General features: G+C 38.7%; 1 protein-coding gene across 1 annotated transcript in view; it reads right to left on the reverse strand.

Moving 5' to 3' along the window:
* Positions 1–16,172, reverse strand: part of pkd1a (polycystic kidney disease 1a) — an 80,226-nt gene that overhangs the window by 60,494 nt on the left and 3,560 nt on the right. Inside the window, exons 2-3 of the mRNA XM_054780319.1 lie at positions 1,454–1,525; positions 1,301–1,369 (exon numbers count right to left, since the gene is read on the reverse strand). Coding sequence (XP_054636294.1) covers positions 1,301–1,369; positions 1,454–1,525 — 141 coding nt within the window. The remainder of the gene's footprint in view (positions 1–1,300; positions 1,370–1,453; positions 1,526–16,172) is intronic.

Here is a 16,172-nt window from a genome sequence, read left to right on the forward strand (position 1 = left end):
AGTTATGCTTGTTATTAGTATGAACTTCAGTCTTTGCTCATTTTCCCCAATTTTTGCTGTTTTTTTTCCCAGACATTAAAATTTCTTTCCGCGCTATTATGACCTTATTCTCGTAACATTTTGACTTTATTCCCATAATATTATAACTTTTTCCCCAACCTAATTTTCCAAAATATCTTGTTTGTTTCTCATAACTTTTAACAACAACTTTTTAAAAGTATCAGATTATTCCTTTAATAGTTCAACTCTATCCAACTAAAACTTTTTTCTCTTAATATTTTGACTTTAGGCTTATAAAATTACAGCTGTTTGTTCCATTTCTGCTGTTGTTGTTGTTTTTTTTTTAATTTTCCAACTCTTTACATTTTCTTCTTGTAAATTTTCTTCTCATAATTGTGACTTTATTCCCATAATATTTTGACATGATTCTTGTAACATAATAACTTTTTTCGCAACCTAATTTTCCAAAAACTACATTTGTTATTATTTCTCATAGTATTACAACTTACAAAAAACGCTTTTTTCTTCAATATTTCAACAATATGCTACTAAAATTATGTTATCTTTTTTCATAATATTGCGACGTTACTCTCGTAAAATTACGACTTTTTCTCAGTAGATCAACTTTTTTCCCTTAATATTTTGACTTTTTTCTCTCTTGTCTAATTATTCTGTATTCTATTCTTAATTTTCCCTTGTTTTTTTGGGTTTTTTTTGTTAAATTGTATTTTCATAATGTGCTGTGTGCTAATAAAAAGTGTCACCAAATGGCCCACGGGCCACACTCTGGACACCCCTGCTTTACGGTGTCCTCTTTTTTCGTTCTGAGCTACCTCTTTCTTTCCACGGTCTACCCAGTGCACGACATAATGGGGCCGTTGTTGTGGTGGTTTTGGAAGGAGCTGATGGAAACCATCAGAGCCCTCCCTCATCACACACATGAACACACAACCGTTTCACTTAAAATGGGTGGAAGAAATAAGCTAATGGTTGGAAGAAGAAAGGGACTGACAGATGGAGGGAGGCTGGTGGTGGTGGTGGCGGTGCGGCTACCCTGGAACCATAAGCTGTAATTGTGCTTCATCATGGTTTGATTGGTGCGTGTGTGTGCGCGCGCATACAGTGTAAGTGTGGTTTATTTTTTCTGTTACTGTTTTCTGTTCCAGCTTAGCCTAAGGATTTCTGCTTATAAAACCAGAGTAATGTAAGTACCTCCCCTGATGCCTTTTTTACCTCAGTGCATCTCCTCTTGACACTGACATGGTATATAGTGTATATAATCACTTGACTTTGTACTCACAGGACTGACAAGGGCCCACAGCAGAACACCCCTCTGGGGAGAACAATTATTCTGTTTCCTTGAAGATACCTGTAAGATGGAGGGATCCTGTATGTGATAGACTGAAAGCTGCAGGTGACAACTGCCCCCAAGAAACACAACGTATGTACTCACAGCTCTCGAAGGCCGGTGGTTCGATCTAGCAGAGTCGTATCAAGGGAGGAGATGTGGTTCTTGGAAAGATCTCTGTGGGATAAAGCAACATATCCATGTAAATTTAAAATGTATATTTGACACACACAGACATACTGTATATACACACATGACATCGTCGGAGTAGAAATGGGAATGATTGCAGTGCTGGGAAATGAAGGACAAAGGAGTAAACACATTGTTTATGGAAATTAGGATTATGAGAGATGACAGTTTGCTTCCCAGGCACTGCTGATGTGCCCTTGAGTAATGTGGCAAAACCCCTGTCTTCCAAGGGGTATGACGCTGGGGGCACCGCTCCCTTACTTTGTGTCTTTAGGATTATACTCTGTATGTATAACTGAACGTGTGTGTTGTGTATGAAATTACATAGACTGTAAATAGAATTTTCCCCTCGGGGAAAGAGTTGACTATTACCAATGACATTATGCATCAGATATCTTATACACTCACTGGTCACAGCATTATGTACCGAGAAGCTCATTCTACCAAGAAGTGTATAAAAATTAAGAATTTACATAATTTAATACGCTTATTATTGTGGGTATAATTTGCAGTGGTGTAGAAGTGGACGGCTTCATATTGAGTGGTGTTTCTAATACAGTAGATCCCCGATTTTCACGGGGGTTCCGTTCCAGGGCCACTGGTGAGTGGCAAAAATCCATGTGTAATGGAGATGCTCATAAAAATATCTATTTTTTGGCACATCTGGCACCCCCACCACCACCACCACCACCAAAAACCCTACTGCTCGCTTGACATTGATGTTTTCCTCTGATTTCATATCAGCATTTGCAGTAAGATTTATAAAATGTATAGGCACCACCACGAATGAATGATAATCAATAAACAGATGAAATCAGAGTGCAGAAGTGTAGAAGTTATATATTTAAGTTTCACTTTCAGTCTCACAGCAACTATGGTGCGCTCAAGGATGGACGAAAAAAGTGTGAAATCTCAACGCTTGATGAAAAAACATGATCGGTGAAGCATCAAGACATAAACACGTAAAAATTGTGAGCTTTGCGGTACATATAGACCCTTTCCAAAAAATTTTTATGTCATGGAAAAGTTGTTTAATTTCCATAATTCCATTCAAAAAGTTAAACTTTCATAGATTATAGATTCAGGGCCCACAATTTAAACAATTTCAAGTGTTTATTTGTTTATTTTTACGTAATTTGGGCTTCCAGCTCATAAAACCCACGAAAACAGGAATTCAAAAAATTAGAATACTGTGAAAAAAATCACCATTTACTTCTCAGGAGGAACCGCAGTGATGCCCTGGTCCAGATCTGGGAGGAGATCCCCCAGGACACCATCCGTAGTCTCATTAGGAGTATGCCCCGACGTTGTCAGGCATGAGTACAAGCACGTGGGGGCCACACAAACTATTGAGAATCATTTTGAGTTGCTACAATGACATTTTAGCAAAATGGACCAGTGTGCTGCATCATTTTTTCACTTTCATTTTTGGGGTGTCTTTGATTTCCCCCCTCTAAAGGGTGATCATTTTCATTTCTATCAAATTATGTGGCATCATTTTGTTACTAATACATCACCCACTTATTATCAGGAAACATATTCAACATCATTTTGTCCCCAGTTTAGATCTCATGTGTTTTTGAAGTGCTCCTTTAATTTTTTTGAGTGTATATTAAAGATCCAATATTGATATTGGATATCTGGCCGATATCAGCAAAAACGAGTATCAGATTATATCGGCCTGCATCCAAAATGTCCAATTTTGGAACTCCGACACAAGCAGTCGATTCCGGACTCCAACACAGCGGCTGTGCTGAATAGAGCCCACGTGATCACAACAACAGCGCGTGCTAACGTGTTAAGTTTGGAGTAGGAGTGATGTCAGCTGTGTGTATTTTTCGTTAAAGTGCAAAAAAATACATTAAAGCTGAGTGTAAGTCTTGTCATGAACAAGTTTCCCATGGTGGCAAAGAACCGAGGAAGTTTAATACTACCAAAATCGTTGTGTATTTGAAGCAGCTTTACATGGGAAACTCCGACGGGATGACAAGTCGTTAGCTATAACAGAAAAGATGATCACCCCCCTGTCAGGTAAAGTTGGGTTTAAACACATAATTGAGCACTTCAAAACTTGCTACAGTATATTATGCGTAGCTGCCACTACATTGTGGATAAAACGAGAGCTGCAACAATTGATCGATTAACCATCGATTAATCGATTAGCCAATTGATAGACAACTACTTTGGTAATCGATTAATCACTTTTTAAATGAAAATATCCTCTGATTTAGGCCTACAAATGCTTGTTGCACTTTTATTTGTTGAATTTTGTTGTTGTAACAGGTAACGTTTAAAAAAGATTACAAGTTTGACAAGTTTATAAGCTGTGTAATGTTTTGCCGCCTCAAATGGGGAAAAGAGGCAAAATGGCTCTTTTGATGCTAAAGGTTACCAATTACTCTGTCTGTCAGTTCAAATCTATTTCTGAATAAAGAGGCAGAAATAAAAAAATGCGCTTAAAAAAAATCTGATTAATCGATGAATCGTAAAAATAATCGACTGATTAATCGTTTATTAAAATAATCGTTATTTATAGCCCTAGATAAAACTATAGTTAAGTGTAAGATGTATCTGGACACCCCTACTTAGGGGTGAATGAATTTTTTTTCTGCAGAAAGAACTGGGTATTTTACCAAAAATCTGCCAATTTGCACAACTGTGAATGCCGAATTGCAAGTATATGCAGGGATTCATTGTATTTATGTATGTTACATCAGCATGTACAAGGATGTGCTGTATGTCTGAGGTGTCAATATCCTCCAACAAAACTATTCATTAGCATTCAGCAGCATGCAAAACCCAAGACATTTCACTTAATCTTGGCCAAACTACCAATTTATATTCATGCCATTTACGGTACGCATGGATGAGAGCTTCACTCATTTCCTTCCTTAATGACAGTCCCTTCTTTGCTTGCAAAAACATGTGCAATACAATAGATTCTCAAATGAGTCCAAATATGTGCCCTTTTTCACATTTGCGCCACTCAATCTTGCACCGATGCCACAGGAATGCTTACGTAAAAGCCAAGAATGAAATAATCCAAAATGTCAAAACACAAGCTTTTAAAAGAAAAGCAAAGTTGAGCCAAGGCTATCCATTTATTGGATCCAATTTTCAGGAACACACTGTAGCATGATAGACCTCTATTGGCCTAAGTGGGTATTCAAAAGCATCTTATGAAATAATAATAATTAATAATAATGTATTATATGTTACTACAATGAAATTACATAAATATATTACACAACTCTGTAGAGAAAAATAATACATAACTAAATTAATAGTAATTAAAGGGTTAAGATATTTTATTATAATACCGGTTACATATACACACATTGCTTTTTCACAGCAAAAAATCAGCCTTGGCACTATTGAATGACATTCTATTTATATGTGGTCATATAAGTATTGCTTCAACAACATATCTAATGGTAGAGAGTAATTAAAAAATATATAGGGGGCAATAGTGCTTGCCTGCGACTTTGAGCCAGACCGAATGTGAAGAGTTGTCGAGCTGAGGTGGTTGCAGTGAAGTGCTTTACTGCTGTAAGGCATTCAATGCTGCCAATAAAAGGCTGATGATATGTGTCATCATCAGTGTCACCTCGGTTTCTGTATGCCTTGGTTTTCATAGGATTTGGTTTTAGACAAAAATTGTTTCCAAAAATATGTCTTGGTTTTCGTACACGCTGCATGATTTGCCAGTGTATCATTCTGTGAAATTGAGCGCCAAACCAAAGCATCCATGTGTTGGTGTGAAGAATGAATAGTGGTTCTTTTAGCTTGGGGTCACTATAGACAGATTCCGGCCAGGGAATCCTTTGATCATCTTTGAGAATGATCAAGATGAGTGGGTGATTTATTTGTTCATAGAACACACACTGACTATGTTTCTGTCTCCTTTCTTCCTCCCAATAAGCACTGTGCGCCCAGCACTGACGAGGCGTTCAAGCGCACTGCGTGCAGATGAATAGGCTTTTATACACCGTGCTTTTTTATTGACTATGGCTGCAGATAAGTTGCAAGTGCGAGAACTTTGATACAGAAGGTAAGAAACACTATTGAAATCACAAAAGAAGTCGTAGTAAAGTACAAGGGTAGTGTTACAAAATAATTGTAATGCAAAGGTTCCTAGTTAACACATAGAGGGAATGGTTTCAGGGAGACATATAATAGAAAGTGAGCCGGGCCAGTGTGTGTAATAATGTACCTGCTCCTGAAAGTTCAAGTGAGCAAGTATACAGCTCTAACTGTCCACTATTTTAAGTTCACTTTGCAGTGCCTTCATGTAGTGTCAGTGCCTTGAGTGCAGGTTACACTCTTACCCTATTGCACTAAAAAGACATTGTACTGATCAGGGTTGGTGTTTTTTGGAAGCAGTACATGAATCATGACAAAGGAAGTGAGAGAAGCTGAAATGGAGTCTTCTGCCAACACAAACAAGTGAGGAACTGTGAGGAACACGGCCCAGTGACTTCAGCTTCTTTGGGGCTTCACAGCAAAGCCTGAGCTGCACGTGAGAAAGAGGAAACAAAGGTTGTGAGAGGACAAAGAGTGTGAATGTAAGACAACAGGATTCTGATGGTTACAAATGCATGATGAACTAATGAAGAACACATTTGAACAGAAATGTTCCACGTTAATTACTGTATGTGCACGGTAGACACTAAGTTGACCTCAGGAGGTAAAATAATAAATAAATAAAGCCAATGTGAGTTTGATTATATGGGAACACACTCCTCGCTCACTCTCTTACTTGTGTGTGTGTGTGTGTGTGTGTGTGTGTGTGTGTGTGTGTGTGTGTGTGTGTGTGTGTGTGTGAACTGAGCAGGACGCCCATTCCCAAAAGGAAACATCTGTACATTCCAGACGAACTGTGTAAGAAAGATGGAACACAAGAGAGTGTTCTCCTCTGCTAAAGCCATCAGCAGATAAAACAACGGCGCACAAAGATGCTTGATCCACGAGCCGATAGTTTGCACATTAGGCTGACACCTCATCTTATGTAACGCTCTGTGGCGCAGTTTTGCGTGTGTTCACGTCTCTGCCAAAAAACAACGTTCCTTCTCACATTAGTGGAAACACTGCTTGGATGAGCCATAAAAAAGGGAGAGAGTGTGTTTAGTATGATCATATAACATGACCTTCACTATGTCTATTAGCAACAAGCTCCTGTTCTCTCTGCTATCTTTGGACACACGTGGTTTTACTTACACACACATACACAGGCGCACGCACACACATAGCAAAGGCACACTTGAGCTATAGTGCTGCTCACAAACATCCACAGCACACATATGGTTCTATTTTACTAACGGTGTGGCCAATGATCTAACCGCTCCTTATAAGGCCTGTCTGGTGCCACTTATTCTGAGCTGGTGGATGGGAACACACACACACACACACACACACACACACACACACATAATGGAAAGAATACGAATAGTGGAAAATATAAATGACCACAGAGAGAGAGCAAGAAAGATAGAATTCTCACAGTGGTATTAATGGGAATTAAATGACAGAGATGTATAATGCCAAATAAAAGAGCCACAGTCCTGAATATGAGCAGTAGGTTTGAACGCATAAGATATCAGATTTATTTGAGGTAACAAAGTGAAGTCAAAGTCTCAGAAAGTGGAGACCAGCGGCCCACTAACCCACTAAACACAGACTTCTCTGTGGTTGCTTTCATCCTTCCTTCAGCATCCCACTTCGGCTGCCTCACCCTTTGCTCTTTTTCCCTCGCCTCTGCTGCTTTAAAGCATCTAATGAAGGAGACGTTCGAAGATGGCAGAGTTGGGAAATGGAGGATAAAATAGAGTGGCCTGGTGTAACAGAGAACCAAATCATGGAGATGACCAGTGACCAGTGGGACTGTATGTGAATGTAGCTTGTTGTTACAACTTTGTACAGTAAGTGGTGGTATGCTCTGCTTCGTAACAGACCTCATGCGCATGTGGTCTGCCAGAGAAGAAGACATAGCAGGAGGAATCAGTGTTACTAATTTAGTGACTTTGTTGGTATATTTAGTGAGTATTCAGACCAGTATACAGTATAGGCCTGTCACGACAACAAATTTTGCTGGATGATAATTGTCCTACCAATTATTGCCAATAAACGACAATTATTGCCAATAAACAACATTATGGTCAACATTGTTCTAAGACCATTTTTTCACTAATAATATAATATCAAAAGCAATAAACGTTAATTTCTCAAGAGTATTTAAGACTGTAATTGGAATGTCAAGAGCTTTTAAATAAAATAAATAAATGTGTCCGGAAACATGATGGAAAACAATAGTTCCCCAAAGTGTATTGATACAAAAAAATAGATCAGTCAAAAACCGAAACGTAACGTGTATCATGGACACTACCCCATATTTCTGATATTTAATCAGTGTCACTTTCATTATTGTCTGGATATTGACAAAAAAATTGAGAAATAACCCAAAAATACAGTAATAAGTTCACACTGTGTGTCAATGCAGACATCAGCTCATTTGCAATCATTACACTTCCTTGATTTACTTGGCTCAACATTGTGTGTGGAATACACCGTTTACGTTTAATGCGGTGTTTTGTTGGAGTTTGCGCAAAGCAAAATGAGTTTGGTGCACAATGCGGTGTTATATTTCAGGAATCACGGCAGCTGAAATGCACGTTCTACCGTTTTCTATTGTTTATTGAATTGTCTTTGTCACAAACTTTTTCATGTCACAAAATGACGATGCGCAAACGGGCTGAAATTGAAACAAATGAGCTTACAGCTATATTGTGTGGAACAACACTTTGAGTCCTGTTTATTTACAGCCACCAGTGTTATAAATCTACAACGTTTTCATGACACATACCTGTCTTTGTTTTTGGAGAACTTTAAAAATAAAATCTGGGGTGTGTGGAAATCTGACTAAAAGTCTGCATACGCCAGAAACCCTAAACGGACAAAAATATTCAGACCTATAAAAAAACGTTGCACGCACACATTCACACAATTTGTGGTTTATAGATTCTACCTTGAGGAGACATGTGCATATGAAACTCCGCATCAAGTTACGCCCTTTCCATGCCTCCACTTCCCCATAGAGCAGGGGTGTCAAACTCGTGCCATGGAGGGCTGAGACACTGCAGGTTTTCTTTCCAGCCAGTAACTAAAGCAGGTGATTTTAATGATCAACACCTTCAGTTTGAGGGAAGGAGCTCATCAATTAAATCACCTGCTGAAGAAACTAGTTGGAGAGAAAACCTGCAGGGTCTCGGCCCTCCAGGGCACGCGTTTGAGACATGTGCCGTAGAAGGTCAATGCAAAGTAACTCATGAAGGTGGCATCCGTATTTAAAGAGCCTTGATTGGATCATAATCACAGCTGGTGGGAAGACGACGAGGATGAAGAAGCTGACTTTTACGAAAATGGAAGTGGAAATACTGGAAAAAGTGTCATATTTGAAAGACACAGCAGTGGCATAATAAATAAAGCAAAGATTGAGTGACAGCATGTCCGCTGTCATCCCTGTGAATGGAGCACGGCGAACCAAGGCAAAATTCCAGACGGTTAGCTTAAAAATATTTAACTAAATGATGATAAAATATTAGGTATATTATAATTATTTTATGAGAACCTAATGTTATGTGTTAGTTCAAAGCACAACAAAAGAAAACCCCATCATTTGTGGAAAAGGAAAGAGTAAGTTTACGCACACAGCCCTGACACTATCCACACAAATAAAGGCCGTGGTAAAAAAAAAATGGAGAAAACACTGGTCAATCAGACCGCGAGCTATGGCATCATCACTATGAATGATAAAACACGTACTGTAATATGCAAGTGGCAGTGCGCCAGTTAGGATTAGAAGTGCATATTAAGTGCTTTATGGACACTATAGTCTTTGCAATCTTCCCTGCATTTGGCATTCCCAGCATTTTTAAATGCTTTATAACTTTGCTGTTCCCATGATCCTTAGAGTACCATACCAGGAATGAGTCCAAATTAGTCATATGCAGCGATCATGTTTTGATCTGACAAATCTTAAATAAGTTTGATGAAATGTAGAATGATGCCATCTTGTGCTTGGATGTTAACACAGTGGCAGTTTGCCAAACCAGATATAACAAGCGTAAATAGTTGCAGACAAGCCCGAACATCTACGTGGGTGGATCTGACTAATCTTAAGCAACTCAGATGAAATGAAAAATTAATACTACTTTTAAGATATCCAGTACTTGTGATCAATTGAGAAGCATTTTAATTTAAGATGATGACCTGGCCATGAAGTGAAGTGAAGCCACACACACTACAGACACCTGAAAAATCACATAATAACAAGAAATTTAATTTCACGGTATTGAGAGACTATGAACAGAAATACTATGATGAGACAAACTGTGGCTATGATGCCACAGCACCAATATAAAAGACTTCCTGTATCCTCGCAGGGCACATATAGACAAACAACCATTCACACGCACATTCATACCTATGGACAATTTAGATTCGCCAATTAACCTAACATGCATGTTTTTGGAATGTGGGAGGAAACCGGAGCACCTGGTACCCGGAGAAAACCCACTCCACACAGAGGTGCCCACGGAGATTCAAATCCAGATCTCCTGACTGACAACATGCTAACCACTCAGCCACCATGCGGCCCTTTTGATATGATGTGATGCTTTAAATAGCATTAAGATCCTCAGTTCATTTGTTTAGCCTTTCAGCTTGCCTACAGCATCTTACAGCAGTCAAACAACAATTCTTATTGTTATCGAGACAACTCACTCAACAGTTTGCAGGAGGAGGAGCTAAGAGACGACTGATTGAAGATGTCTACAACGTCTAAATGTTTAATTCAAGAGTCTGCCTGGCTGGGTCACAAGACTCTCCACTCCTCTTCAGAACATTCTGTCCATTTTTCCAGCTGCTGCTGCCTGCATTGTCTGGCTTCCAGCTGGAATACGTAGGGCAGCTGTGTGCAGCGGTTTAACACACTTGCTGAAATAAAGCCTCACACGAGCACGCGCACAAACACACACCCTGACCATGTTGTCAATGCATGCATGGAAAACCTCCCCCCAAAAAACTGCGCTACTCTCATGCGCTCATTGGACACCGTTTCTGGTAAACGAAACTGTGTCAGTCCGTCCCACAGTCGTAAAGTGTGAGATCAGAAAATAATCGTAGGCGCACTGTGCTTCTGGTGAGAGAAAATAACTTCTAACTCTCCCTAAAACTCTGGAGTAAATGGAAAATATTTTCAAGACCACACATGGTTGATTCCACTTCTATTTCCTCACTCTCTTATTTTAGATGTACAGTTATAAAAGTACTAAAAAAATAATTGAAAAAAGTAATTCAAACATTTAATTAAATTAAAAAATCAACAACAACAAAAAAACACTACACTGTCGCTTTCATAGGAGCAGATCCTTTAACATGCATCATCAAGGATACTGTGGAATCTGGCAGTTATGTGCAGTGTTTTGCGATTTATGACATTCTGTGAAGCCATGCACATGACATGAGTCCTGACTGTGTGTGGGTGGGTGCAGGCCGAGGCGGACACTTGAGTTTGCTGATGTTGTTTTGGCCTGGTTCGACCGACAGTAATCTCTTTTGTTTTTGGAATAAAGAGATTGTTGATGAACCCCCTCCTCGCCATCGTTACAACATCCGGGTAATAGGGGTGGGGGAAATAATTGATTCTTAGACACATCGCAAAGCCGACATTGACGATTATTAATCAATTCATAAATGTCAATAATCGATGCTGACGGAAAGCGGAAGTGCTGCTCCGACAGTTTATGGTGGTGCGCCTAAGTGTAATGGGCGCCACACACGGGAGGTGACAAACAACTTACATAACAACTGTGACAACTGCGATTGGCGAAAACTCGTCGCCAACACGTGCAGGGTTTGCTACGTGTGACCAGCTACACTGGTGAGTGACGCGTTCACATCCAGAGACAATTGTACCAGTCTCACACGGTTTTGATTAGCTGTCAGATGTGGAGGGAATTTGGGGGGTGTCAAAGTTGTTCAGAGGAGGAAAAGCGATCGGTGTAGAGCGAGTACTCTCGCTAGTACCGGATCTTGCTCATATTGAAGAAAAACAAAAATGTCCAATTAAATTAATGTAAAGGTACCCAATATGTTTACTTTGGCGCCAACGAGTTCCAATGCCGCTGCTTTTTTCTTTATACTGTATCTCTATATTATTATATTTTTAAATGTCAAATAACTCTGGGCAATTAATCTGTTTCATGTTTATTTTAATTGTGGATCATTACAAATATGCTTTGTTTTCATAGTACACAGTGAGTAAAAAGAAAGTTCTTGAGCCAGTCTCCAGTTTACGGACCAACATTGCGCTTTTAATTCGTTTATGGGAGTGCATTCGTAACCATGAAACGTCATAACAAGGAACGGTGTAAACCGACGACCACCTGTACAGTATGAAGTATATTATTTATAAACAAATTGGCAAATTTAGGTTACATTTTAGGATTTAGCTTACATTCACATTGTGCTTCGCAATGTAATTTATCCAATGTATAAATAAGAAGATGTAAAACAGCAGAGAACAAACAGACCAGAGAGATGTTTCTTTCTCAATTACCATTTTACTCAAAGAGTGACGCACAGTTTGACCCTGAACTTAATAACCACATCTCTGTTCTATAAGGGAGCTTTCATTCAATTACAGTATATAAATCCCATAATAGGCAATTGTGGATGTGTACTGTATGTACTATTACAAAAGAGGCATGCAATTTACTACACCATAACTTAGATAGAAAAGATACACAATGTTCTGTAAATTGATGATTTGTTCACATTCTAAAGATGCATGCGCAAGTGGAAATACAGTACGTACACTTACACAACTAATTTACGCCTTGGCCTAATGTGGCAGAAAACCTTCCTCTCCACCCACCGATCACTGACAATAAGGTAAAAACAGCAATCAAATCAACCAAACCAGCAACTACAGTGGCTTCGGTCACACATTACACAGCATAGTGGGAGAGGTTGTGTACTTTTTCATGACTAAGGTCATTATTGCGGTAATTACCCATGTAAACACCATAGCTGAGCATGTTTAGCCTCATACTGAAAATAAATGACAGCCTTCATGTGAAGATGTTCCATGTAAAACACAATGCAGTGAGTGAAATAGAAAGAGAAAGAGAGCTATGAATGTCATCAGGCGGATAAATGTCAGTGGCATATGGATTTCATAACATTTCTTGGTCATCATCACAGTGTAAGCATGACTCACTTCATGTTCAGTCCCACAATGATTCACACGTATGGATTGTCTGGGGCAGGGGTCTCCAACCCTTTTTCTTGTGAGAGCTACTAATTTTTGTAATATCTATTTTCATATCTTATTACAAGCCAAACAAAGTGAGTAAGCTTGCTTGCCAGAACATTAACATAATGTTGGCATCCACAAATCACATTAAAACATTTCATCTGCATTTTGTATATCTGAATGCATTTCTTTCTCACATGGTGTATCTCACATAATTAAATGCAACCTGAATGAAAACCAGGATGTGGTGACCCCCCCTCTAAGAGCTTAAATTGAGGGTCATTTCTACAATACTACCTTCGTTTTATGACATGTTCAACATGCCCATGATAAATACTAAGAGGTTATATGCTATACATCCACATGACCAGACGAACATAGCTCAGCAATTTTACGAGAACAGAAACAATTGAAACCGTAAGCCAGGGGTCACCAACGTTTTTCCTTGTGAGAGCTACTTTTACAAAATGAAAACGGCCAAGAGCTACTCATTTTTGGAACATTTATTTTCAGAGCTTATTTTAAACCCAAACAAAGCGAATAAACTTGTTTTAACAGAATATTAACAAAATGCTGGTGTCCAAAACTCACATTTTGTATTTCAGAATGCATTTCTTTCTACTGTTCTTTCATTATTAACTGAAAACCTGAATGAAAAGCAGGCTTGCGGGCACCTCGTGTGGTCGTGGGGGGCTACCTGGTGCCCGCGGGCACCACGTTGGTGACCCCTCAAATAGGCAAATATTGAAAACATAGAAATAGTCACAAAGAGTCTGAGACCTGCATACTGTATGTCATGAATCATTTCATAGAACAAAAAAAACAACAAAACGTAAACACAACGAACTACTATTCCGCTACACTAAAACTCACTGAATACTAAGTCTAATCAGTGCGAAATCGAAAATCATGTTAAAAAGCAATGACTCACTTTAGTTTTTGTCTGAATATTAACACACACCAAAAAAAATGGAGAAATAACCGGGAAATACTCTGAAGTTCACATTGTGCGCAATAGCAACGTCCGGTCAAAACTTAAAATACTTAAATAATTTTGTGACTGTAGGTCCAGGTCCGTATTGTACACCGTCTAGGTCCAGACTCGGACCTCCAGTTTTGTGGTTTAAAAGGTTAAAGTCAACTCAAAATCGCATAACCACAATGATGGGCGCAGCCTCTTGATTTTTGTGTGATGTTTAGGGAATATTTTTGCCTGAAATTGTGGTTCTGCAGTATCCCAAATAGTGGTAGATTGGCATGTAAACTCGCTTGTTCAATCAGTCTGCTTGTAAAACACAAAAGATGATGGTATCTTTCAGGACTTCTCTCCCTTATCTCACTGGAATGTCTGCGCCTCCATTACTGATGTCATAACATAATAAGTTACTCTTGCCATGGTAACACAACAAACCCCCTCACACAAGGTCAATGCGTTCAATGCTTGGTTTGGTTTGGTTTGGTTTAATTTGATTTGATTTGAAAATGCATGCAAATTACAATGCAATACATCACATGATTCGATTCACAATTCCACAGGTCCAAAAGGAGTAGGAAGAAGCAAATCTTGTTTAATCCTACCCCCATCCGTTCCACATCTTGTTCAGCACACATTATTCACTCCCTGTATCCCAGATGTGATTTTTAACACATAGAATAATAATAAGGTAATGTAACAATATGATGATGTAATTATTACAATTTTTTCACAGAACGATACATATAATAATCAGTATAATAATAAATGAATAAAAATACAGTACAAACAAGCATAATAAAGCAAGCTCAAGACTCTTCTACCTTGTATTTAGCAAACATCAACTGCTTGTATTGTTTTTTGAATTCGCTCATCTCGGTGCATTGTTTGAGTTCCTTGCTCCATTTAATTCCGCATACTGAAAGGTGGATTTTTAGCATTGTTCTCGCATGTAAGTCTTTCAAGTTTATTTTTTTCCTCAGATCATATTTCTCCTCTCTTAAAGCGAAGTGTTGCATGACATTTTTTGGGAGCAAGTTATTGTTAACTTTATGCGTTATTTTAGCGGTTTGAAAATGTGCTAAGTCAGCAAATATTAATATATGTTATTTAAGAATAAAGGATTGCATGTTCTCTATACGCGGCATTAAGAATTTTCCTCACCGATCTTTTTTGCAGTACATTTAGCGTGAAGAGTGAAGTATTTCAGCAAGTGAAGATTGCTTTTATAATTATTACCCCATAACTCCACACAATAACTTAGATCTGGTAATACCACAGAACAGTGTGGAGTGATTTTTGATCAAGAATAAATTTAGCTTTAATCAATATTGAAGTATTTTGTGTATGTGTTTGTGCATGTGTGTGTCTTCAGAGGTGATTTTATGATGATGGCTTTGTCTGGAGGAGACAAGATGAAAAGCGAGCTCCTTCTAAGGCTTTTATACAGCTTGTTTCTTGTAAAAAAAATTTTTTTAAAAAGCAGGTGACATAAAAAACATGTCTTTGTGTAAATTCATCTTGTTAGAGCATTCACACAATTATATAGGCGCATAAAATGTACAACATAATAATACAGCATACAGTACAGCATAAGATAGCTTTCAACAGTCAACTTGATCAAAATGGTCGTAAATCCTTACTGGAATTACAACAGGAAAGCAGTGTGGATTATGTAGGCTTTGGAGGTACGCCGGATCATCTCAGACTGCTCGCCTATGTGCCACCGCTAGCCACCTTAGAGGGAAATGGAGGCGCCGCCACAGGAGACGGAAGCACAGTCGGAGCAGTAGCATGACAACCAAGCTAAAGGCTAGACCGTGACTCCGATTCTGTCTGTTCCAAACAACAAATCCGCACTTTAATTATACGTGGCGGACACATGACGACGTGCAAACGGAGATTGCCAGTGTTCACTGTGTTTTTCTTGTGGTGTTGATTTGATTACTTTTCTCTTATGGTTTAAGCCATTTTGTACTGAGCATGACTTTAGGGGCACTAGGCTCTTATTTTGTGTATGTTAACTGAAAACTTCAAAAAATGTTATTGTTCTTAACAGCTTGTGAGAGTACATGCATTGTGAAACATCGCTGCAATCTTGACCCACTATGATGCCTTCATGTTTATGCAAAACTTAGCAACATCTGCTCCGAAAGCCATAACCTCGTACAGTATATGCCATTCCAGCTGTTTTATATACAGTATGTTCATAAATACATGACACTATTAAAAACATTGTGGCTTGCTAACATCTGCGTAGCATTTGCTGTTTATACAAGGCGTAAGGGCAAAGATTTTGTGTTAAATTAGCAATGCGGTTGTTTGGTTTGGTTTACTAAAAAGTACGA

Source organism: Dunckerocampus dactyliophorus, chromosome 6, assembly GCF_027744805.1.
Source record: "Dunckerocampus dactyliophorus isolate RoL2022-P2 chromosome 6, RoL_Ddac_1.1, whole genome shotgun sequence".
NCBI classification, from domain to species: domain Eukaryota; kingdom Metazoa; phylum Chordata; class Actinopteri; order Syngnathiformes; family Syngnathidae; genus Dunckerocampus; species Dunckerocampus dactyliophorus.